General features: G+C 35.3%; 1 protein-coding gene across 1 annotated transcript in view; it reads left to right on the top strand.

Moving 5' to 3' along the window:
* TTLL7 (tubulin tyrosine ligase like 7) overlaps positions 1-25,355 on the top strand; it is an 83,267-nt gene that overhangs the window by 29,005 nt on the left and 28,907 nt on the right. The window contains exons 10-17 of the mRNA XM_003921374.4: positions 4,214-4,361; positions 4,446-4,519; positions 5,773-5,908; positions 7,836-7,922; positions 12,343-12,541; positions 16,056-16,261; positions 17,265-17,399; positions 19,628-19,708. Of these exons, the coding sequence (XP_003921423.2) occupies positions 4,214-4,361; positions 4,446-4,519; positions 5,773-5,908; positions 7,836-7,922; positions 12,343-12,541; positions 16,056-16,261; positions 17,265-17,399; positions 19,628-19,708 (1,066 nt within the window). The remainder of the gene's footprint in view (positions 1-4,213; positions 4,362-4,445; positions 4,520-5,772; positions 5,909-7,835; positions 7,923-12,342; positions 12,542-16,055; positions 16,262-17,264; positions 17,400-19,627; positions 19,709-25,355) is intronic.

Genomic DNA, 25,355 nt, shown 5'->3' with positions numbered 1-25,355 from the left:
TGTGATGCATTCCATTGATATCCAGTTTATTGAGAGTTTTTAGCATAAAGCACTGTTGAATTTTGTTGAAGGTCTTTTCTGCATCTAATGAGAAACAATTCTTTTTTTTTTTTTTTTTTTGAGACGGAGTTTCGTTCTTGTTACCCAGGCTGGAGTGCAATGGCGCGATCTCGGCTCACTGCAACCTCCGCCTCCTGGGTTCAGGCAATTCTCCTGCCTCAGCCTCCTGAGTAGCTGGGATTATAGGCACGCACCACCATGCCCAGCTAATTTTTTGTATTTTTAGTAGAGACGGGGTTTCACCATGTTGACCATGGTTGGTCTCGATCTCTCGACCTCGTGATCCACCCGCCTCGGCCTCCCAAAGTGCTGGGATTACAGGCTTGAGCCACCGCGCCCGGCCATAATGAGATAATCATGTGGTTTTTGTCTTTTGTTCTATTTATTGATGAATTACGTTTATAGGCTTGCGTATGTTCAACCAGCCTTGCATCGCTGGGATGAAGCCTACTTGATGGTGAAGGATAAGCTTTATGATGTGCTGTTGCAATCAGTTTGCCAGTATTTTATTGAAGATTTTTGCATCTATGTTGATCATGGATATTGGCCTGAAGTTTTCTTTTTAACCATTTGTAAGTGTATAATTCAGTGACATTAAGTACTTCACATTGTTGCACAACTATTACCACCATCCATCTCCAGAACTCTTTTCATCCTGCAAAGGCGAAACTGTACACATTAAACACCTACTCCCCATTCCTTCCTCCCCCCCGTCCCTGGAAACCATCACTATATTTGTGTCTTTATGAATTTGAGTGTCCTACTCTTGGTATCTCATAAGAGTGGAATCATATGTATTTGTCCCCTTGTTACTGGCTTAAAGTAACTGGCATAATGTTTTCAAGTTCTCAATGTTGTAGCATGTGTCAGAATCTCCTCCTTTTTAAGGCCGAATAACAATCCATTGTATGTGTAGAATATCACATTTTTTGTCAGCACATTCATAAAACCTAGCTCAAGCCTGACATTCTATTTGAAGCCTTTGCTGAGCAAAATGGTTTACTTACTCCTTTGTGGTATCATCATACCTCCCCACTACATTTCAGATAGTACTCATCATACCCTATGTATTTGTTTATATGCCATTGCCCTCACTTCCTTTAGTTGGTCAGGTCCTTGAGAGTAATGGCCCTGTCTGGTTCTCTTTGTATACCCAGGGCCATATCTAGAACTAACAGATAGACAGTACTAAATAAAATTTGGGTTGGATGACAATGGTAGGGGGAGGGCATTCCATTCAACTACTTGTAGAAAGATAAAGAAGTGAGACATAGCAAAACAAGTTCATAGAACTTTTGGTGGTTCCACATTCCTGGAGTATAGAGCATGTGAAGCAAGTGATTAGAGAAATCTCTTGGATGGAATTACAGGGTAAAAAGTAGTGGAAAAGACTCAAGAAAGTGGTATACTAAAATGCTTAGGTCAATATATGGATACAGTTGAAAGAAAAATGCTAAGTAAAATGATAAGTGAATGGTGATCTTTTTGGTCTGGCTAAATTTTTATTCTGGTCCCTGATATAAGAACTGAGAGTTATTAGTGTTGATTTATGCCTGTGAATATTCATAGAAAGGCAAATAGTTTTTAGAATGACAATATTCCTAAAAGTCTGAATGGGGGAACATTTCTTTATAGAAAAAATGTCTCAGGGTAGTTGATTTTTCTTTGTTTTTTTAATGTGTCTGAAGGAACTTCTGTGTGCTTATTTTTGTTGTTATTCTTTTTGTATGTTCAAACTGTTTATGTATCAATATCCTTGTCTATGAGTGCTTTGTTTGGTTTAGATATGTATTTAGATCTATGTTTATTTCTTTTACAGAATACTTATCATAACGTCTTTCTTTATTTTCCCTTCCTCTTAGTTTTTTATTCCCATTTTTTGCTTCCTCTAGATTTTTCCCTTATGGATTGTTTGGTCTTTGTTCTTCTCTATTCTTTTCATTTCTACTTACCTTTCCTCCCTTCTTTTTATTTTAAATTGAATGCTATATAGGAACGATCATTCTAGATAAAATGGAAAACTTTTATCCATTTTAAATGGCTATATGATAATAAATTCCTTGATATATGATAGGATGATAAAATGATTGTTCTAGATATAATAAAATGAAAAAATCAAAAGTTAAAGAGTTACCTCAACCATGGCATTTCCTTTACCTTTTATTAGGGAAACTCCGAGCCAAATTTGTATTCATCATTGAAAGTGCCAGTGGAATTACTGAAATCAGAAGTCTTGGTGTCATCGCAAATTCATCTCTCTTATTCTTCATATTGAATTAATCACCAGAGCAGAACCATTCTTCCTCTAAAATATTATTCTAAACTTTCCCTTTTTCTCTAATCCCTTTGCTGCTCTCCTCTTCCAAGCCCTCATATTTTATATTTGTTAATGAAATAGCGTCTCATCTTAACTTCCTGCTTTTTTCTCATCTAATTCTAAGCCACCATGTATACTGCCAAGAGCATAATCTTTAACGCATACAGACATCATTATGCCCCTCTTTTAAAAATGTATGTTTTCCTTTATTGTTTACACTTAAATTTGAGGCTGAATAACTTAGTAGTGAGAAGCTGAGTTTCTTGTATTCACCCAGAGCTCCAGTAATCCTGAATGACTTACAGTTTTCTAGATGTGTTTATTTATTTTCTCAAATTATTCCTTTTACTTGACCACCTGTTGACCTTTTGCCACTCAAGCCTGAATGTTGTCATGAAAGAGAATGGATCAGTTTCCTAACATTCCTGCAAGGTCAAGTTGTGAAGATGGTACATACTTGAGGCAAAAGAACACTTTATCATTTAGGGCCTTGGACATACATTCTTTTTTTTTTTTTTTGAGACGGAGTTTTGCTCGTTACCCAGGCTGGAGTGCAATGGTGCGATCTCGGCTCACCGTAACCTCCGCCTCCTGGGTTCAGGCAATTCTCCTGCCTCAGCCTCCTGAGTAGCTGGGATTACAGGCACGCTCCGCCATACCCAGCTAATTTTTTGTATTTTTAGTAGAGACGGGGTTTCACCATGTTGACCAGGATGGTCTCGATCTCTTGACCTCGTGATCCACCCGCCTCGGCCTCCCAAAGTGCTGGGATTACAGGCTTGAGCCACCGCGCCCGGCTGGACATATATTCTTAATGCAATCTCCTTATGAATTAAATGAGGCAATATGTAAATGTAAGCACTTCTTTTACCTCTGCACTAGAAGCTAGCAAAGGGACTTCTTGTCGCCTTTCCTTTGGTTTACACTCTTATCTGGGCCCTACCAGCATAATGACAATAGAAGCATGGAAATGTAAACTTAAGAATAGAACTCTTCGTTTTGTTTTTGTTTTTTGTTTTTTATTTTTTTCCCCTAAAGATGAGGTCAGAATTGGTCTTGCTTTTCCTTTTTTCTTGAAGTACGCTCTCTTTCTTCTAGGTCTTTCAGCGGTGGTATGGTAGAGTTTAAATTGGAGGGGTTGGGGAGAAAAATCCTCAGGCTTGTATTATTTCACTAACTACATGTCATGGAAGAGAGAAAAAGTGGTTTAGAGGAAATAATCCCATAACAGGACTTTTCTTTGAAAATCAGAGTGTTATAAGCAAATTTTTATAATTGAGTGAAAAATGGGAAGGACTTTGCAGAAGTTTTCAAATAAGTAATGATTGTTAGGCTTGGATTTTGGTCAGAAATGAAAACGTATTAGAGTGGTCAGTATAAATGGAATTGGTTGAAGAAGGAGAAGAGAACCTTTGCTTATTAAGTACCTGTTAATGTTACCACAAATTAATCTTTATAAGAACTCAAGAAGGAAACATTATTGCTAACATTTTAGATGGGGAACCGATCTCCAAACTAGGCAGTTAATTGACCAGTCCAAGTTTGTATATTGGTAAATTGTTGGGGTAAAATGTGAAACTAGGTCTCTCTGATCTTCTAAAATATGCACGGTTACCATTATGTCTCTTTATCTTCAGAACTTCCGTTTATCATATCTATTACCAGAGTGCCATATCTGAGGTATGGTTAGATGAATATAATGTTAAGTGAATATATAAATTTAATAAGCATTGGTTTGTAGCTTCACTATGTTTCCTGTTCTGCAAATTCGCCTTACAGGGATAAGATCAGAACTTGTTTGAATTCTAGAATATAGACTTATATTTTATATTTTAGGACTAGTGACAAAAGGAGAAACTTGGCCAAACAAAAAGCTGAGGCTCAAAGGAGGCTCTATGGTCAAAATTCAATTAAAAGACTCTTACCAGGCTCCTCAGACTGGGAACAGCAAAGACACCAGTTGGAGAGGCGGAAAGAAGAGTTGGTATGAAAGTTTTAAGAGTACCCACAATTTGAATTGCATGATTCACTTGTCAGATTTTATTTGTAAAATGTTTCTCATTTCCAGAAAGAGAGACTTGCTCAAGTACGAAAGCAGATCTCACGAGAAGAACATGAAAATCGACATATGGGGAACTATAGGTAACTCTGCTGCTATTTTTGTATAGATTGAAAAAATGAAGTATTAAAGCAATGATTCTTCATGTTTTAATCTTATGTGCTTATTTTAAGCATTGTTCTTTCATTCCAGTCAGGTGCTTTTTGCTTACTATTTTTCAAGAGAAAAAGGTCATCAGCAAGGAGATGGTTCAGCCTTGACAGTGCTCCTGCTAGCCAGCCTCTGGGTGGTTGTAGGAGATCTTTTTAACCTGCTGTTATCCTGTGACTTTATTTAGTTATAGTGCAGTGTTTTAAAAAATGTCAGAATTCAAGTCTCTTGGTATTATTCCTGCCAATCCATAGTGCTTACTGTATTTTTTCAGGAACCAGGCAAATAATGAAAGTGTTTGAAGAAGTTAGATATGAGACAGTGGAGAGGGATGTGGGCTGTGCTAAGCTGGAACTCTTTTATAATATCACCCTTGACAGGATCAACCCCTCCTCTCCCCCCAACTCATTGTGTTCTTGGAAAGAATACCCACTTTCCAACTTTTGACATTGCCTAAGCAGGATAAAGGAATGTGTGAGGGCGTTCTTGCACTCATGGTAAGACGTTCTTTCATGGCCTTAACACCATCAACAGTAGTAATGAGAACACCCACCCACTCTACCTCTCTACCCACTTCTCTCTACTAGAGAGGCAAATTTTATCACTGCAAAAGAGATCATCAGAACCAATGCCTACATTTTTGTATGCTTCAGTAACCAGACTAAGAATAAAACTTCTGCAGTATCCCTTATTGTCTGAACACTCTCCTATAAAGTTCAATATTTCTTCAATTTGCCCAGTCACCATTCTTCTCCAACCATGTCCCCCAAACTAAACCCTTATACTGTACCTTCTAGAACTGTATTGTTTAATGCTAATTCTCTAGATAAACTTTATTTGTGGATTTGTGCCACTATTAATGATTATAGAATGAAAACCTTCATAAAGTTCTAAAAATACTCTTCTGCAATCATTAAAGTTTTGAAAGAATTTCATTAAATAGTGTCCAGTCAGCAAATACTCACATTAGAAAGTTACTAAGTGAAACTATTAGGCCAATTACCAGTTTTCTGTCTGGAGGTTTAATATTTAATACTATTTTACACTAATCAGTATAGAAATACTTATACCTGGCAACATGACCAGTATAGAATAGGAAGTCAAGGATTATCTGTGTAGTTTATCTTAACTATTGAGCTATGACAGCTTCTTTTTTAAAAAATTGGTTTATCTGATTTTGCTGTAGACGAATTTATCCTCCTGAAGATAAAGCACTACTTGAAAAGTATGAAAATTTGTTAGCTGTTGCCTTTCAGACCTTCCTTTCAGGAAGAGCAGCTTCATTCCAGCGAGAGCTGAATAATCCTTTGAAAAGGATGAAGGTAAGCTAATGTTTATACAGAGAAAAAAGAGTAAAGCTAAACAATATGTCTTTGCAGACAAGCCACCTTTCCAACATATAAAAACATTTTACTTTTAAGATAAGCTTTCCTCAAGCTTTTCATTTTAACACTTAGTAACATTTCATGATGAACCAACTTATTTCATAAATAAGGTATCTACCAAGACAAATTATGTTGTAATATCACTATAATAACATGTCTTATTACATAGATGTATATATGTAACTGGATAAAGAAACCCGTGGAATTAACGTAGTGGTTTGTAGCATTCTTGTTTTTTGATTATAACAAACATTATGTAGTATTTTTTTCTTGATACATGATAGGTCTGGCATATGAGAGGAAGTAAATGAAACACACACACACACACACACACACACACACACACACACAGACACACACACAGTCTAATCTGTACACCTTAGTAAAAGGTCCATCAGGTTTCTATTGTAGCTTGACAAACCACTTCATTTATTTGCTCATTACTCTGCAATTTTTGCTGGGCACAGTTGAGTGGTTCTTCTGCTGGTCTTCCTTGGAGTGAATCAAATGGTAGCATATATTTGAATGCCCAAATCGGGCTAGAAATCCAGGGTAGCTGCACTCACATGTCTGGTGTGTCAGATCTAAGATAGTTGGAACATCTGGGAGCTGGCTGGTATCTCTTTCTCCCTACATAGTGTCTGAGCAGGGTAGTCAGAGGGAGGATTTCAAGAAGATTGTTTTTAACCTAGTAGCTGTATTTTAGACCTGGTCTCTGCCTGCCTATGTCCCGACTTGACAAAGAAGAGAGTGGCCACTCATCTCTACTCTAGGAAGAACTTGTTCCTCTTTGGAATTTAGTTTTTTTACATTACTTCCTACCGCTTTCTGGTGTTTTAGAAAATATGATTGTTTAGTTTATCTGGCTTTTTCTGGCTGTTATGATAAAAGTATTATCTGTAATATTTCTCCTAAACAGAAGTAGAACTCCTTGAGTTTCTTTTTAACTATATTGTATTGCTATCTGCGGAATTTTTTGTAGGATGATTATTTAATAAAAAATGTATAATAATCTTTTGGTATTTCAATAGCTAAATTTTCTTAGATTGGGACAAAGAGTAACTTATTTTACACATTTTTAGTGCACAGTGAGATTTCAAGTTTCTCAGAAACCTTTTCTAGGACACTTTCTTAAATAACTCAGTGATACAATTGATTATACCTCTTTCAGTATAGCTAATATACTCATATTTTTCTGGCTTGCTCAATATCCACTGGGTATATGTTTTTACAAAATTTCCTTTTGATTCAGAATATGACCCTAGAAGAACACAAGAAAAGTATTAGAGCACTTGTGGCTTTGTGCCACCTTTGATGACTACAGAATGAAAACCTTTTAAAGTTCTAAAAATAGTTTTATGCAATCAGTAAAATTTTGAAAGCATTTCATTAAATAGTGCCCAGTCAGCAAATACTCACATTAGAATGTTTCTAAGTGAAACTATTAATCCAATAATTAGTTTTCTGTCTGGAGGTTTAATATTATTTTGTACTAATCTGTATAGAAATGATTGATAAACTTGTAATCTGGAAGTTAGCATGAACTTTCCAGAAATTTTAGTGTCCAGTGCACTAATTTATTGAAGTATGATACTCTAAAATTTTAATATACTCTTCTATAAATATACATTTTTTATTATAATACAGAATAGATTTTGGCTATGCATTAATTGTAATGCCAGATTTTAGTGAAAGTTTCAAGAGAATTTTCCATGACTCTTTAATATTTCTCCTTTGATCTCAACAGTCTTCACTAAATAATTTCAGGAATTTTTACTCTGCATTATTTTGTGGAGATAAATCAACTTGGAAAAATTCTGGAGTCCATTAGTAATTGTAATTTTAATTAAAATATTTTTTGAAGGAGGAAGATATTTTGGATCTTCTGGAGCAATGTGAAATTGATGATGAAAAGTTGATGGGAAAAACTACCAAGGCTCGAGGACCAAAGGTGCAGTATATCTCTGCCTTCCTTAGTTACCAAAGTAGATGCTACTAGCCCTTGATACTTCTCACTATACGAATGACAGGTGCTGCTTTAAAGGAACCACAGGGACTGTGTACCCAGTGCAGGTAGAGTTGGAAAGAAGATGATATCTTATATTCAGGAGTTTTGTTTTGTTAGTTTCAGTCATCATTTTGGTTATTTTCCTGATGTCAGTGAAAATACTGTGAGTCGGGCCAAAAGGGACCCAGAGCTAGTACTCTTATTCTAAACTAAGTATTATGTTTTCCTCATACTCATACCTCTAGATAGAGAATTATCAAATAAATGGGTAGCATTGTAAATAAGGCAAATCATGAATCTAGGAGCCTCATCTTTTGCTGACCTAGCAACGTTGATTTTATTTTAGTTAAAATAGATGTAGTTCCTAGAAATAAGTAGAAAGCTGTCATGTAGATGGCATCTACATGTTCTTTTTTTTTTCATACATGTCTCACTCTGTCACCCAGGTTAAAGTCCAGTGGTGTGTTCATACCTCACTGCAGTCTCACACTCCTGGGCTCAAGTGATCCTTCTGCCTCAGCCTTTCTGAGTATCTGGGACTACAGGTATATACCACCATGCCTGGCTAATTTAAAAAAAAAATTCTTTTTTTTTTTTTGTGGAGGTAGTGTTTTGCTGTGTTGCCAAGGCTGGTCTTGAACTCCTGGTTTATGGCAATTCTCCTGCCTCTGTCTACCAAAATGCTAAGATTATAGGTGTGAGCCACTGCATACAGTGTTGTTCTTCTGATATATGTCAAAGTTCTTGCTAGTAGAGTAGGAAGGAGTTTGATTTGAACATTTTGTAATTTTTATTTTATTTTATTCCATTTATATTTCACAATTACTATACTATCTCTGTGTCCTTAGACACATCATGTTCTTTCATATTTTCGTGCTTCTGAAATGCCTTCCTACTAAAACAAAACATCATTGCCTTGTGGTTTGATTAGAGGCTCTTTCCTATTTCAGCTGAACTGCTGTTGCCTGTGTGAAACCTTCCCTCATTTCCCCAGTTAGGCTTAGACCTTCCCTTCCCTCTTTCTCCTGTTTCACAAATAATACTTTTATAGAGCAGTTGTGGAAAGTAATTATTTGCACATTTGCCTAAGTATAAGGTTGTAAGCTCCCTGAGGGTAGCAAGTAGATTTTCATCTTTGCATCTCTAAAACCTATCCAGCGTCTGAAACACAGTACGTTTTCAAAATCTATTAGTTCATTTTGTTAAATATATCTGTAAGAATCTCATTGGCTAGTAGAAGAGCAGACAGGTAAATAAAAAAACGGGATAATGTGGCAAGTACTGTAATAAAGGGAGTGTAAAGTGCTACAGCAGCATAGAGAAGAAAGGGGTTGGTAGCATGTGGATAGCTTCAGAAAGGTAATACTATTAGAACTGGATCTTGAAAAGTGAGTAGTGCTTTAAGCATTAAGAGAGGTGGAAGAACATTTAGGATAGACAGAACACTAAAGGCGAAGACATGAAGTTATGATACTGTATAGAATGTTGTAGAAACATGAAAAGTTTGGTATGACTCAAGCAGAAGGTTCTTGGACAGTGAAATGATACAGGTGAGCCTGGTGAGAGATACTTATCTGGTGGAGATCTTGGACGTCAGGGACTGTTCTGAATGATGTTCTCTATATTGAGGCATTGTGGAATATGTCATTGATACTTCCTTTGGAAGAAATGTATTTTAGAGTATCTGTAAATACTTGCATGAGTCTTGGCATCATTTGGGGAAATACTGGAAGTTCCTAAGCTTTGTGTATTAATTATTGCTGTTCAGAAAACCAGACATAAGATATCCTGGTGGCACAATGTTTCTGGCAGAATGGCAAATGCAGAAGCCTTGAGACAGCTTTATATTGTCTTATATTTTCCTGTGTTTCATTTATATAAGGCTTGTCATCCAAACAAAACTATAACCTCTTGGGAGGAAGAATTCACTTTGTCTAATTTTTTCAGCCCCTTTCATTCTAGGCAAGTTGTAGGAATTAACAATGTATTTGTTGAAATGAAATGAACTAGATATTTCCTGTAGTTGTTAAAGCCAGCTATATTTCAAAGTTGTTGAAGTCTGCATAATCAGTCTTGAACTAGAAGCATTTTTAAAACTTTTAACTTTATGTTGTTTACCAAGGGTCTAAAGTGAGCCAAACTTCAAAGCAGCCGTTCATTTTCAGAGCGACAATATCATGCACCAAACATTAATTTCCAGTGTCTTTACTGGTAGAATAATTGGAGATAATAAAAATTAAATAAAACTAGTACTTGTAATAGGAGAAATAACAACTTTTCACTATTTTGAGAATCTAAGAAACGTCAACTAGCTACATAAAAATAAATACCACTAGGTTGGTGCAAAAGTAATTGCAGTAAAATAATAGCAATGTTCTTTTTATTAAGTTGGGTGACAGGCATGTGGTTGTTTATTCTTTATACATTTATAAATTTTCAACACATGGCCTACTTCATAATAAAATTGGACCTAAAAAATAGGTGGTATGGTTGTGCCATAACTCAATGCCAGTTTATAAATTCCAGTTTGTAGTAAAGACACTGTGTAGAGTTCATGTTGCTGTGACTTCTAGTTAATTATTGCTTGAACAGTGTATTGGTCAAAAAATCCCAAGTGCATATAAGACACAAAGGTTCAGCTATACATTTCCCCTTGTGATTCTTTATAGGGTTGAATAACTCATTATGTAGTCAGGCTCTGTAAGAAAACTTAAAGCTGTTTGCTACATGAAGGAAGGCTACTAGCAAGCCTGATTGTGCCACTGTTTCTTCTGGGTATGCTAAACTTCTGAGGAAACAACTTTCCTCTAGAATTCATGTTCCTTAGGACTGTCAAAATGTTTGATGATTATGTTACTGGTAAATGTTCTTATGCATATCTCTTTGAACATTGTCAGTACTTAGTAAATATTAGGCCATCAGAAGGAGCACATACTTTTAAATGCAAGTTGGTACCTTAGTGAATTAAACTACTTTGCTGCTTTAGTTATTTTTCATACTTTGCAAAGGCTATACGTTTAAGAAGATCATGTTTTTTTGGCTTACTATGTATTTCAGGCACTTCATGAAATGCTAGTTCTCTCTTTATCTTTTATTCTACACTATTACACTAGAGGGTATACCTACTTTCAGTGAAATCCCATGCCATCCAAGGATTTCATTATAGTGTATGCAAACATCAAAACATTTTTGTTTGATTTAACAGAGAACAAGCAACTAGTATACAACTGAAGGAACCTCTCCCATCAGGAATAGGAGGCATGTGGTGTGTGTAATAAATAGTTTCTTAAAATGACTGAGTTATAAAACTGTCTTGTTCTTGGTTATGCACATTCTTTCTGAAGTGAAGCTGTCCCGTGTCCCTTTTCTTCCATTCCTTCAGCTGGCATCATTGGAAACACATTGATTGGGAGGACTAGAAACAAGTGATTCTAATAGGGATAGTGGCACATGACAGCATTGCATTTTCAGTCTTTACAGATCTTCCCTTGTATCTTAGAGAAATTTGTCCTTCCTCCATGAAAATTTAGCCATACTGACCTTCATATTATATTATTAATTTTTAAAATGTAGCATGGGCAGTGAGAAGTTTTGTCAGTCTGTTATGGCCAGAACCTATGTGTCAGAGTTAGGAATACTCTGAGAAAAGACATCAGTTGTTCCTGACCAGTTTAGAAAGTGGACAATTAACTAAATTAACCACAAATTTTATTTTTATAAATATCCACAGCCAGTCAGTCATGTAAGGGATACCTAATTTCTTGCTGCACATTATCTGAGTGGATAGGCTAACAGGCAATGTTTTGGTATGTGGCCGTATTTTATAAAGTGGTTTCTCTGGCTCCTGCTTTCTTATTCTCTTTATCCTTCTTGCCCCTAATCTCCTTCCACCCACCATGGCCCTACAGATGCGCTTGCGCGTGCTCATGCACACACGTTTATTGAGTGACTCTGAACGTTAATGATACGGCAAAGGTGTATCTCTGAGTCTTGATGAGTAATTTCTGTTATGGAATGAAGAAAAGCTGATTAAGTTTCTGATTTTTATATTTTTATCTCAAATATATTCCCTTTATTTTGTTATTCTTTATTTACAGATACCCTGACCCTTTATTCCAATCATGTAGGAACAGCACATTCCTCATCATGACTATGTCATTTAAGAAATAATATTTTGCAGAAACAGAACAATCAATGCATAGCACTGTAGGCTGAGCAGCATGGCAGCAGAAGCATTTGGGGAGATTCTCAACCTTCAGTAAAAAGCAGCAAGCATAAGGGGGAAATTAGAAATAGTAACTAATCATATCAATAAACCTTTTTAAAGAATTCTTTAAAAAATAACACATTTCCCTCTTTTTAGCCTCTGTGTTCTATGCCTGAGAGTACTGAGATAATGAAAAGACAGAAGTACTGCAGCAGTGACAGCAGTTATGATAGTAGCAGCAGCTCTTCAGAATCTGATGAAAATGAAAAAGAAGAGTACCAAAATAAGAAAAGAGAAAAGCAACTTACATATAATCTTAAACCCTCCAACCACTACAAATTAATTCAGCAACCCAGTAAGTCAATTTCTTCTAATTTAGATGTTATATCAAGAATTATGAAATGGAAATTATTAAACCCAATAAAAGGTCCTTGGGCCAAATGAACCCTGTTTTGTGTGAAAAGACCTGGATTCCATCTTACTTCCTTTCCCTAACCAGACTCAGGCACATCCCTTAATCCCTTTTAAGATCTGCAAACAGAAAACAAAAGGGCTGAATTAAGAAACTATTCTTCTATATTTCATCGTTTTTGTTAAGTGCCAGATTTTTGCCTGGGTTTTGTAAAATGTGCCTCATGGTTAATCTCATGATTACATGTCTTTTAAGCCAATATATTCTCTCTCATTTAATTTCTACCTCTCTACTTTTTTCACCCACTTTGTTTTATACTGTCACACACACACACACACACACACACACACACACACACACACACACACACATATATATATAAAGTATGTGTCTTGCTAGGCATTTTACTTGAATGATTCTGTAAGTCACATAATTGTGAAATAGTTAAAGTTTTGTTCCTTCCCATTTTCATCACAGGTGAACACTTAAGTCAGGGCTTATGATGTGTAGGAAGTACTTAGGAGAGCAATCAACCAGCTGCTCCATTTCCTTCCTTTCCTGCTTCCTTTTCTCTCCTTCTACCTGTATTTCTTTTTAAGTTCTCTGTGTCTTTCTGTGTCTCATCTTTATTTTTCAATTCCAAATGTGCAATATTTTGTCTGTGAGTTTTCTTTCATCCCCAAATGTCCAGTGTGAGATTGCTGTTTGCCTAGATTCAACTGGAAAACCCCTTCCTGTTGCTGCCTCCAATCCAAGACTTTTCTGAACCCTTGTCTTTCATATTTCTATTTGCCTTGTGCTCCACTATCCTAGGTTTCCATTAAAGGAACCAGTTCAATAATGCAGTGAACACAATTGTGAGCCCTTGTTGACCCTCAGCAATGTAATTAATATGTTAACTTCCCTGATAACATGGTTAAAACTAGTCTTAAACAGTTATGGCAAAATGCATGAGGAATAAAGAACCAACAGATGAAGCTTTTAGAGGAATGGTCTTTGTTTACACATTATTCTCTAAAGAAACATGCTACTACTTCATATCTTCCATGGTTTCTGTCTTTGGAGGGGAGTTAATGTATTGTGTTCTGTTTCATTTATTTATTTACTCATGCATTTAAGAAATGTTTGTTGAGCACCAATTACACAGTTTGTAAGCTATTTTATCACTTGCTTCCTTTTTTCTTAAGGATTCCTTAAATACTTCCAGTGTGTCTTTGTGTAAGTTTACCTCTGTGTTTGTTTTAGAAGCTGACATTTTAACTCCTAAATTTGGTTAGTTTTTAATTCCCTTTCCTATCAGCTGATGTGTACCTCCCTAATGGCATGAACTGATGGGGGACGAGGACAGGTTGGAGAAAAATTGGCTAACATTCCTGTAGCGCTGAGATTGTTCTTTTTTCTCAGACCAATAGGTTAACAAATTGAGACCAGGCAATAATGCACTAAAATATACAGATTTTTAAAATGTTTTTTAAGTATGAATTTTCATTTTAAATCTAGCCTAGTTTAGTACATATCTTTTTTATTAGTTATATTTTGTTTTTATATTCACAAGGAATTGTAACAAGTCTTTCACTTTGTTTTATATTCTTTCTTTAATCTTACTAAGAAGCATTTTAGCCACAAGTCCTATTTGAATTTTGTCTCCAGAGTGTTGCTGATGATCAAGGACAAAATCCAGATTATGTGTAACACTTTCTCTTGTAGATAGTTTGAAAAATTCCAGCTTGTTGCAGCTTCAAAGGATATGCAAGTTGCAGTGATTTTTTTTGTGAATCTACTCAAACATCATTGGCATGTCTAGCTACTTAGTTATTCTGTCTGAATTTCTACCATGTGTAGGAAAAAAAAGGAATCTGTGATGATTCCAGACAAAGGAGATTTTCCTTCTGCCCAGCGGTCAGGTTATATACAACCAAACCATTACCGCAAGTCCACAAAGGGAGTAGGGCTACAGTGCAGTTACTAGCACCATGCCTTGGGTATTTTCTTAGTTTAAGTTTGATCTTGGTGCACATTAAATATGTGCAGTTTTTTGTAAAAAAAAAAAAAAATTGACCAATGGTGTGTTCCTCACATGGCCCTTCCCCTCTTCTCTAGAAACACAGAAGCAGTGTCCTTTTGAAAAGTGGAGAGAGTTGCAGGTTAAGAAGGAAGTTAATGTTGGAACAAAGAGCAGGGTTTAAGAAAATCTTTTATAGTTTTAATGAGCATACCTTTTTATACTCTCCAAAATTTAATTTGGAAGTACATCTCTAAATATAAGGTTTATATCTATTCCCTTATAAAGGTTTAAATTTTTTTCAACAGCTAATGAAGAGAAATATTTGGGTATTCAACCTGACTTCATGTGGGTTTTACTACATTATTTAATTATTGAAGATATACTCCCCAAGCAGAGAAAGAATATAGAACAGAGGATATATAGACCATATGAGCTGAAAAAAGATAAAAATATTGACAGTATTGAGTGATGATCTATTTCCCTGTGTCAGGAGTAAAAATTTATCTAGAAAAGTTGGTTTTCTTTCTTTGATGTTCTTATTATGCATTGGGGAAGATATTTTATGATTTCCCCTAGGTATTTGTTCTGATAACAACCCTTTGGATCCATATGTTTTTTCCTTCACTCAAGTCTTTTACTACTGGAATTTAACCTACTTAAAAGAAATTCTTTACTTTTGTGAATTAGAATACTTTTTGCTCAGTACTACTCTTTATAATAACAGATTCTGTATTTAAACTGCATTAGGATAATCCGTATATTTTTCTTTTCTTTTTTTTTTCATGGGTTCTAAATTCTGTAACTTAACCTATTTAGCCTGCCCACTCTCTATACTCCTTTACAACCCTCTCTATGAATCTTCCTGCTAATTAGCCAATCTCAAACCTATATACAGACTTATAAGTGACCAGTCAAATCCCAAGGGATAGTGGATAGCCTCATGGTATTATAGAAAAAAGGAAGACACTGAGATTAGATAGGGTCAGTATTGAGACCTGAGCTTGACCACTTTCTTGCTGTATGACCTTGAAAACGTTCTTTCTCTGAGCCTCTGGTCATTGGAGATCCCTACTTCAGAGGGTTTCCATGAGGACTAAAATAAAAGTGTAGTACCTAGCACAATGCTTGGCTTATAGAAGGTGCTCCATAAATGTTAATTTGCCTTTCTTCTCGTTCTTTTATCTCGTTTCGAGGATAAAATGTTGAAGGATTGTTTATAGTATTATTCCCACAAGAGCCATTTTTTATACATCACAAGTGTTCTTCTGCAACAAGTTCACTGTTGTTGAAAAATGTATTCCAAACTCGTATTCTCAAGATGATGCCTATGGTTTGACATTTATTGCTGCTCCGCTACCAGCTGCTCTAATCTTTAGTTTATATAAACTGAATATAGTGAAAAACTTATATTAATACTGCTACTGTAGTATCCTTCTTCTCCATCTCTGATAGGCTCCATAAGGCGTTCAGTCAGTTGCCCTCGGTCCATCTCTGCTCAGTCACCTTCCAGTGGGGACACCCGCCCATTTTCTGCTCAACAAGTGATATCTGTGTCACGGCCAACTTCTGCATCTCGGTCACATTCTTTAAACCGTGCTTCCTCCTACATGAGGCATCTGCCTTCCAGTCATGATGCCTGCTCTACCAACTCTCAAGTGGTAGGTCATCTATTTTGCTCTTTTAAGACTACAGGGAGCTCCGTATTCAGAATCTAGGTGGCAAAGGGGATCAGCTGAGAGGAGGACATGCTGAACCTCAGATCCTTTCCATAATTCAACTCATGACCTCTTGGAATTTGGATTGTTCACCTACCTTAGCTTACAGTTTAATATGACTTTTAAAACGTTCAGACTTTATCACAGAACTCAAAGATGAACACTAAGAATAGCATTATTTTATTTTCCATTTGCTGATATAGTAGGATAACATTATTGAAAATTTCCTGAGTAAATGTGTGATTTTGCAGTATATTGTGCAGTCTATCTTTAAATTTGTGGAAATTTGGAAAATTTTACTTAATGTGACAGTCGATTAATAGGTTAAAAAATGATAAATTCTCCTTAGAGCACTTAAGTATAATGCTATTTATAATGTGTTCTGTATATTAAATTAATATATAGTATTCCGTTTATATCTATTAACATATAGTATACCAGAGATTTGGTACGCAGAAAGTAGTGAATGTAGTTTGTAAGAAGGTTGACTTTTAGATGCTTGGATAGCCCTAAATACCTTCACATAGACTAGGGATTTAGTTAATTTGTTTATTTAATATGGATTGTGTTTCCAAAGGGAAGTCAGGAAATACAAGTGAATGAATTTCACTTGATAACAATGAATTTTTTTTTCTAATCAACAAAAACTGCTTAAGGTATATGTAGCAAATGAAACTGACCAGGAAGTCCTTTTTAAGTATTTATATTTTTATTTTAGTACTTTGAGCTAAATAAGTGTAACCTTGTGGAAGTGTGAAAGACATTCTTGGGATTTGTATCCATTTAATCCAGAGAATTCACAAGCGTAAAAGAAGATTTTCTTCCTTTTTCATTGTTATTGTTTTCAATTAAAAGTGCATCATTTTTACCTAGAAATATCTTTCAGATTATACTGGCACAATGAAATAAGACCCCCTCCAAATATCTGTATTCTTTCAAATTTAAGAGTGAGTCTTTGCGGCAACTGAAAACAAAAGAACAAGAAGATGATCTAACAAGTCAGACCTTATTTGTTCTCAAGGACATGAAGATCCGGTTTCCAGGAAAGTCAGATGCAGAATCAGAACTTCTGATAGAAGATGTGAGTATGTGATGTATCTAAAATGCCAAGGAGCTGGTACCTTTTTATTCTTCTTAAAATATTAAAATTTATTTTCTAATGGCATTATGCTCAATGACAGTAAATTTAACTGATGTTCTTTTCAACCTCTGCTAGTTTTAGAAAATACAAGGGTTTATTTTAATTATTACAATTCATGAACAGGACATCAGATTATAATCATTGGTATAAAATATCTTGTAGTATGTAGTGCTATTTCAATGATAAATCTGCTTCATCAAGTGAGAATAATTAGTGTTAAATAATTATTGTTCTTAATGATTAAGCAAACATCATGTTAAACCTGCTTCTATAAAGATTTGGAATGAACTAATACGGAATGGAGTATGATGAAAAGCATGGGGACTTGAAATAAAATGTCAAGACTATTTGAGTGTGACACTTCAGATGTCACATTTTTGGGGTCAGATTTTGAAATGACTTATGCGGAGTTGTGTGTTTTTCTTGTTACACACACATGTGCACCACTAAGTGTAACATTCTAAAATGGCAAAGGGTCCTAAAATTCCAATTAAGATCATTGACTTACTCTTAATTTAGAAAGAAGGTCCAAGTTACCGCAGTTACTTTTGGTGAAAGAGCATTTCTTTGCCTGAGGTTACATTTCTTCATTCAAACATCCTTTTCATTCTTAGATAATAGAACCTTGTTTTTTGGGGGACATGCATATGCATATATATATATATATATATATATATATGTATGTTTTATATATATACATAAAATATGTGTGTGTGTGTGTGTGTGTGTGTGTGTGTGTGTGTATTTTTTTTTCTATAGGAGAAGGCACCATCTAGTGGCCAGTTATGGGATAAAAACCACAGCCATTCACTTGGCCTTTTTTTTTTTTTTTTGCATATACTTTAGATCTGTACTAAAGTACATCTGTAGAAACAACAACAGCAAAAAACAAACAACAAAAGAGACTTTCTTGCTGAAAAATACCCACGACTGCAATTTATATTATGTAGTGATGACACAGTCATAAGCAAAGCCCCCAAGTATTATACATTTTGTGTTATATGTATTTTTTTAAAGTGAAAATGGTAACTTGTTTGCAAGCTAGCTGCTACTTAAGTTACATCAAAGGAAGTGAAAGAAAACATTGGGTGTAAAGTATTATGCTAGATGTGCTTTTATTTACCTATGTTATCTTATTTGATAAAGTTATTTTCTACGTATAGCCAATGACTTTATACCACTTTATTTTATGTATTTCTTAGAGATATTAGTTATATCCCACCTTTTTGAATAAAGTAGAAGAAAATTAAACTATCAGAGAGTAAAACTAATATTTGTGACTATCGTGATTGTTCTATAAAGAATGTATACAGGCTTATATAATTAATAAAATATAGTTAATAATTATGTCAGACACCAAATAGTTTACTGTATATTCACTGTATGTGGTAAATATTTTAATCTGTTTGCTACAGTATATATTACAAGACTGTATATTCAGAACTTTTGCAGACTTGCAGAAAAAACAAAGTTGCAGAATCCTCATTTTATATAGGTGCCTTCTAATGTATTATTCAATATTTTATTACTATGAGTGATGTCATAAATCAGCCTCTAAAATAAAAATGAAAAATCCATGTCTTGGATTTCTTCCCAAATCTTATGTGCCTAAAGACATTTGACTTTCATTCATTAGAGATTTTTTGTTTCTGTTTTTGAGACAGAGTCTCACTCTTTTGCCCCCAGGCTGGAGTGCAGTGGTATAATCTTGGCTCACTGCAACCTCTACCTCCTGAATTCAAGTGATTTTCATGCCTCAGCCATCCAAATAGCTGGGATTACAAGCATGCACCACCACACTCAGCTAATTTTTATATTTTTAGTAGAGACGGGGTTTTGCCATATTTGCCAGGCTGGTCTTGAACTCCTGGCCTTAAGCGATTTGGCTGCTTTGGCCTCCCAAAATGCTGGGATTACAAGTGTGAGCCACAGAGATTGTATTCTTAATACAACTAGAATAGAAAGCTTTGGATGTAGATGGGTTCTTTAATTTGTATTCAAAATCTTTGCACATCTTTTTATGAAAGTCGACATTATTTGTTGCATGTAATATTATAGTGCTTTTACACAAATTAATTTAAAAATGGGTTTTAACCTGTTTATTTACTTATTATTTTTTTTGATGACCATTCTAGATTAAATTTCTTAATGTTTATCCTCCCAAACAGATCATCGATAACTGGAAGTATCATAAAACCAAAGTGGCTTCATATTGGCTCATAAAATTGGACTCTGTAAAACAACGAAAAGTGAGTAATGCTTAAAAACAGTTTTTTCCTCTTGGATTATGTATTAAGCTAGGATCATTAAGCCACATTCATAGACAAACTTTATATTTGCTCATTTGTTTACTCATTTCTTCAACAAATACTTCCTAAGTACCTCTCATGTGTCAGGTACTTTTCTAGATTCTGAGGATACAAAAGGGAACTTTTTTAATCCATGCTTTTACACAACTTACATTCTAGTTAAGGTGTCTGATAATAAATACATATGTAATAGAATGTAGGGTAGTGCAGTCAGCCTTCTGTGTCCGTGGGTTTCCCTCCGTGGATGCGATCAACCAGGGATTGGATATGTCTGGAAAGAAAAAGGGTGGCTGTGTCTGGTACTGACAATGTACAGATGTTTTTTCTCTTGTCATTATTCCTAAACAGTACAACAGTATAACAAGTATTTACATAGCATTTATATTGTATTAGATATGATAAGTAATTATATGTAATCTAGAGATGATTTAAAGTATACAGGAGGATGTACATAGGTTATATGCAAACACGACATCATTTTATATCGTGGACTTAAACATCCATGGATTTTGCTATCTGGGCTTGGAAACCAATCTCCATAGGTGTAGAGGGATGACTGTATTAAGTACTATGAAGAAAAATACACTGAGATAAAAAATAGAGAGAAGGTAGTGTTTGAGCAGAGACTTAAATGAAATGAGAATCATGCTGTACAGATATCTACAGAGACAATGTTTCAAGCAGAGGGAGGAACAAATTCAGAGAACAAGAGGTAGAAATTAGTTTGATGTGTATATGAAGCAGAGCAAGGCACCATTTTATTTATGTATTTATAGGATAGTCTGTCTTAGCTGGAAAAGAGTGAGTGATGGGGTCTTGGTAAAAGATAAGGTTGGACAGATAGGGAGGTCTTAGTTCACAACTTTATAGGCTATGGAAAGATACTGGATTTTATTCCAATTGATGAGTAACCACTGGAAAATCTGAGTAGAGAAGTTACATAGCCTGTTATAATTTAAGGGACTCATGAGAACTACTTGTGAAGAATAGAACTAGGGGAGAGGGAATTTGGCAGAATAGAAGTAGGGACCTGCTGGAAGGTTTTTAGGGTGACTGAGACAAGAGCTAAAGGGTGCCTGGCTAGGGTGGCAACTGAATGGATGGAGGCTGGAGAAAGAGGGGGAGGGTTTTGCTATTTCTGTTGTTTCATTTTATTTTGATTTTGACCATGTTGATGTTGATATATTGATTGGACATCCAAATGAAAATATTAGTGTATAGTATGAGAGATTTGAGTTTAGGGCTAAGATTGTGTATGGTGAACACAAATTTAGGAGTCTCCAAGATATTTAAGGTGTTGACTAGATGATATTACCTAGAGTTTCAAGGACTGAGGCCTAGGCCTCTCCTACATGTAGAAATCAGAGAGATGGGGAGAATCTATCAAATGGGACGAGAAGGAGCAGCCAGTAATACATGAAAAAACCGTGAGAATTGGGTGTCCTTGAAGCCAAGTAAAGAAATTATTTTAAGGACAGAGTAATCAATTGTGTCACATGTTGCTGACAAGGGATGTAAGCTGAGCAGTAAGAACTGACTATAATTTTTGGCAATGTGGATGTTAGTGAAGACCCCAATCATAAATCTAGAGGGGCGGTGGGGAGTAAAGCTTGGATTATGTACAAGAGAAGAAAAGTGGATAGCAAAGTACCACAGCTACTATAGGCACTGTTTCAAGGAGTTTTGCTATAGAGGGGAAAGGAAAATGTGGTGGTGGTAGATGGAGAAGGATGTGGGCCAACAAGAAGGTTTTTTTTTTTTTTAAGATAAAGATATTTACAGTTTGTATGATGATGATAATGATTTAGAAGAGAGGAATGGCGCAGGAAAGAGGTGATGAAAAGGTCTTGAGTAAGTAAGCTGTGAGAGTGGGAGGGCTGTCCTAATCAAGAGCATTTCTTCTAACAGGAGGGAAGGGAGGCACATGGGAATGTGGTGGGAAGATGGGAAAGTTTTCTTCTGGTGGGGACGGTTCTGGAGATTTGGGGAGACAGTGTAAAGTACATAGTAGCCGTCTTGGGGAGTGGGAGAGTGGAGTGGTCAACACCATGAAGGGCCCATCAACTGCACTGTACCATTGTTTTCTGGGACATAGGCTGTTTTAGTAGCAGAGTGAAGTTGTATTCCTTCAGTAATACAAACTATCATTTGCCCTTTCTAGGAATTATCATGAATAAGCTGAAACCTGATGCCGATTACATGCTGACTGTTAAATTATATACTTTTATCTAAGTAAGCTGAACTCACTGTTGTACATTAACTGGTTCAACAAATACTTAGTGTCCTGCCATGTGCCACATAGAGTGCACTGTTGAGGAGGGTATCGCAAAGCTGGCGACAGAGGCAGATTGCAAAACACAAGGGAAGCCCTGAATATATGTTTCCAAGTCACTGACTTTGGCTTCGATTAATTAAGATAAGGACTTTTTGTTAGAATTGTAACCCTGCATTTCCTTAAGTCCATATAATTTTTGTGATCTAGAAGAGAGAGAAGTGTAGGTAAGTTGCTAATTAAAACAAAACAGAGAGTAAGATATTAATAACACAGGATAAATGTGGCATTTCATATGCCAGTACAGAAAAGATGATTTTACCTCTAAATGGTGCTGAAACAGTTATCTATTTGTAAGAAAATTAAGTTGAAGTCTTAATTCTCACCATATAAAAACATATTTCATATAGATTGCAGTTTTCTATGTAAAAAAGAAAACATTAAAGATTTAAAAGAAAATACGTGAATAAAAGTTTATAATCTTAGAGTAGGAAAACATCTTAAGAAAATATCTAAAACCTAGAAGGTTTAAAGGAAAAGTAAAATCTTATGAAATGTAAAAGATATCTTAAAAGGCAGAAATTGTGAGGGCATCTGGGGGAGTGTAGAGGAGTTTGAGGAAGACTGATAAGTGTAGCACATAAAATGAAAAGTAACACTAATGAACCAGTACCCACTACAAATCAGTCAGCAAAAGAAACTTGCCTATAAATATTGACAAATAAAATGGCAAAGCAAATTAAAAAAGCCATGAAAAGACAACTTATGGATTTCAGATAGCCATTTAACATGTAAATAGATCCTTGGGCTTAGTAATGAAGAAGAAAAAGCAAGTGAAAACTATCATATGTGCAAAACTTAGTAAGACACATGATACCCAGTGATGGGAATAGTATGGATAAAACGGCCTTTGCTATACTCTTAGAGGGACAGTACATTGGTATAAGTCTTTAGGAAAATAATTTGTAGTCTCTATTAAAATTACATATGTTCATAACCTTATGAGTCAGCAAAACCACTTCCAGCATTCCATCCTACAGAATAATTGCCTGAATGTACCAAAGATTTATGTACATGAGCATTCATCACAGTGGTCAGGCATCTCTGTGGAAAGGGCTTGTTAAGTAATGGTGCTGTGAGTTTGTTGTGGTTGAGGTAGGAATAAGGGAAAGAAACTGATTATGTCTCTCCTTGACCCCAGGACCTTGCTTTGGCTGTGCTTGCTGCCTAGAATCCCTTCTTTACAATCTCACACCACATTTTTTGAAGGTCCAGTGCCATCTCCTTCACAAAGCATCTAGAGCCCCCTGCAACCAGATATCCTTCTCTGCTTGAATCTTCATGGCACTTTGTATTCAGTTATCTTATGATCTCCCTTGAGAAATCTATGGATTTTTTTTTCCAACCCTCTAAAAAGCCAGAGGTGGGTCTCATTTTTTGTAGTTACCTGCAGGAGGCTTTCTATCAATTTTTGTTAAGTTGATTCCATTTTAGACTCTTGGAATTCTAGACTCAATAGCAAGCTAGCTGCTTCTTTCTGTGCCCTTCTTTCCTTACTTGCTAGTGATATGTTTGTTTGAACAGCAATAATAAGACAGTGCTGTTCTGTTTTTTGCATGTGATGTGAAAGGGTCTGATAAACATTGATGGGATGATTAAATGATATGTGTGAATAATAATATTTGCGAATTGGAAGAAACAATTTCATATGTTTTAGGGTTGTTATGCTCAATTGACTTTCTGCATGTAGAGGAAAAATAAATGCTTGTTTACAAATTTACTATTGAGTGCATATACCAATGTATCTACTTCTTTGATACTGATTTACTCCAAGAATATTTGGAGTGAACTATTTTTACGTAATCTTTTCTTCCAGTTCTCAGATGTACAACCACCTTTAAGTATTAATTATACACTGTTATGTTGAGGGAGCGGAAGCACTAATATGAGGGGGAGGAGCTTCATTACAACTTTTATACTCCGCTACCCTTTTTTTTTTGAGCTTCTTTGTTGCTTCTTCCTTTTGGTATAAATCAAAGGTATTGTGTTTCCTTTGTGCTTGCAGAAAGTATGATGTGTCCCATTTTCAATAAAAGCTTGTTAATGTCCCACAGTTTGCACTACCCAAACATTTACTGTCATTGTTCTACATAGATAATTTACTAGACAATTCTGTTTTTGGCAGAAAAATTCATATCTTGAATTTTGGCTGTTAAAAGAACAGAAAGGGCTGACTTTAAATAGAGCAAGTTTATCTTGCAAAAATGCCCAATTTTATAAGCCCTGAAAGTTGCTTAGGATTGGTATTCCCAGGCTGTGAAAAGAAGTGGAAGCCCAGGTTTTAAACATGTGCAACTTGCTTGTACCAATTTTTCTTGCTATCCTTATGATTCTTGTGGCTTCTTTTCTTCCTTCAACAATTTTGTTCTTTAAGAGGTCTTCCCAAAACAGACTCAAATTTCTCAGATATATAGTGAAAGATGAGGCATGTCTGGGAAAAGAAGCAGAGGACAGCTTTCAGCAGCAATCATTCTGTGATGACATTCTTCCTTTTACTCAGTTAATTTAAGACTCCTTACCCATGAATAACTCCTTAACATGAATAACCTTTTAATATAAGGAGCTTTATATTAAAACTTTAATATAAAGTTTTGTAAAACTTTCCATTTTTATAAAGTTAACCCTGACAAAATGTATAGGTTCTTTTATCTGTATTCACAAAAAGAAGCATAACAAATATACACATCATGAATACAAATCATCAAGACAGCCAGCAATGCAAACCAGCCAGAATGAGGTATTGAACTCTAACGTAAACAGATTCTCATTGGGGTTAAAAAGAAAAAAAAAAAATTTTGTCTACTAAATAAATAGCATTGGAATTAATTATGTGAAATACTTAGAATTCATCTGACAAGAATAAGAGAAAATTATAGAGGTAATTTTGAAAATAAGCATTGGAACAAATTTAAATGTGTTTAGCTGATTTATTTATATACATGTATTTAATATGCAATTTTTTTTCTCTACCTCTTCCCTGCCATAAGTTTATTTCAGATAAACTCATAGGTAAAGTGACCAGACAGTGAATGACTGAAATATTTTTTTCCTGACAATACAAGAGCTAATAATGGGTCAAACTGCATATAAAAAATGCTTTATATGGTGAAATTAGAGAGGCAAAAGCATGTAATAGAGTTACTAGACCTCTTTTCATTACATAACATTGTAGTGGGCATATGAAGCAGTATGGACTTGAGTTCAGTATTGCCTATGCCCTTTATCTTGGACAGGTGACTTCTCAGAACTTCTCTG

Source organism: Saimiri boliviensis, chromosome 11 (assembly GCF_048565385.1).
Source record: "Saimiri boliviensis isolate mSaiBol1 chromosome 11, mSaiBol1.pri, whole genome shotgun sequence".
In the NCBI taxonomy this organism is placed as follows: Eukaryota; Metazoa; Chordata; class Mammalia; order Primates; family Cebidae; genus Saimiri; species Saimiri boliviensis.
This window is presented reverse-complemented; position numbering and strand designations above follow the sequence as displayed.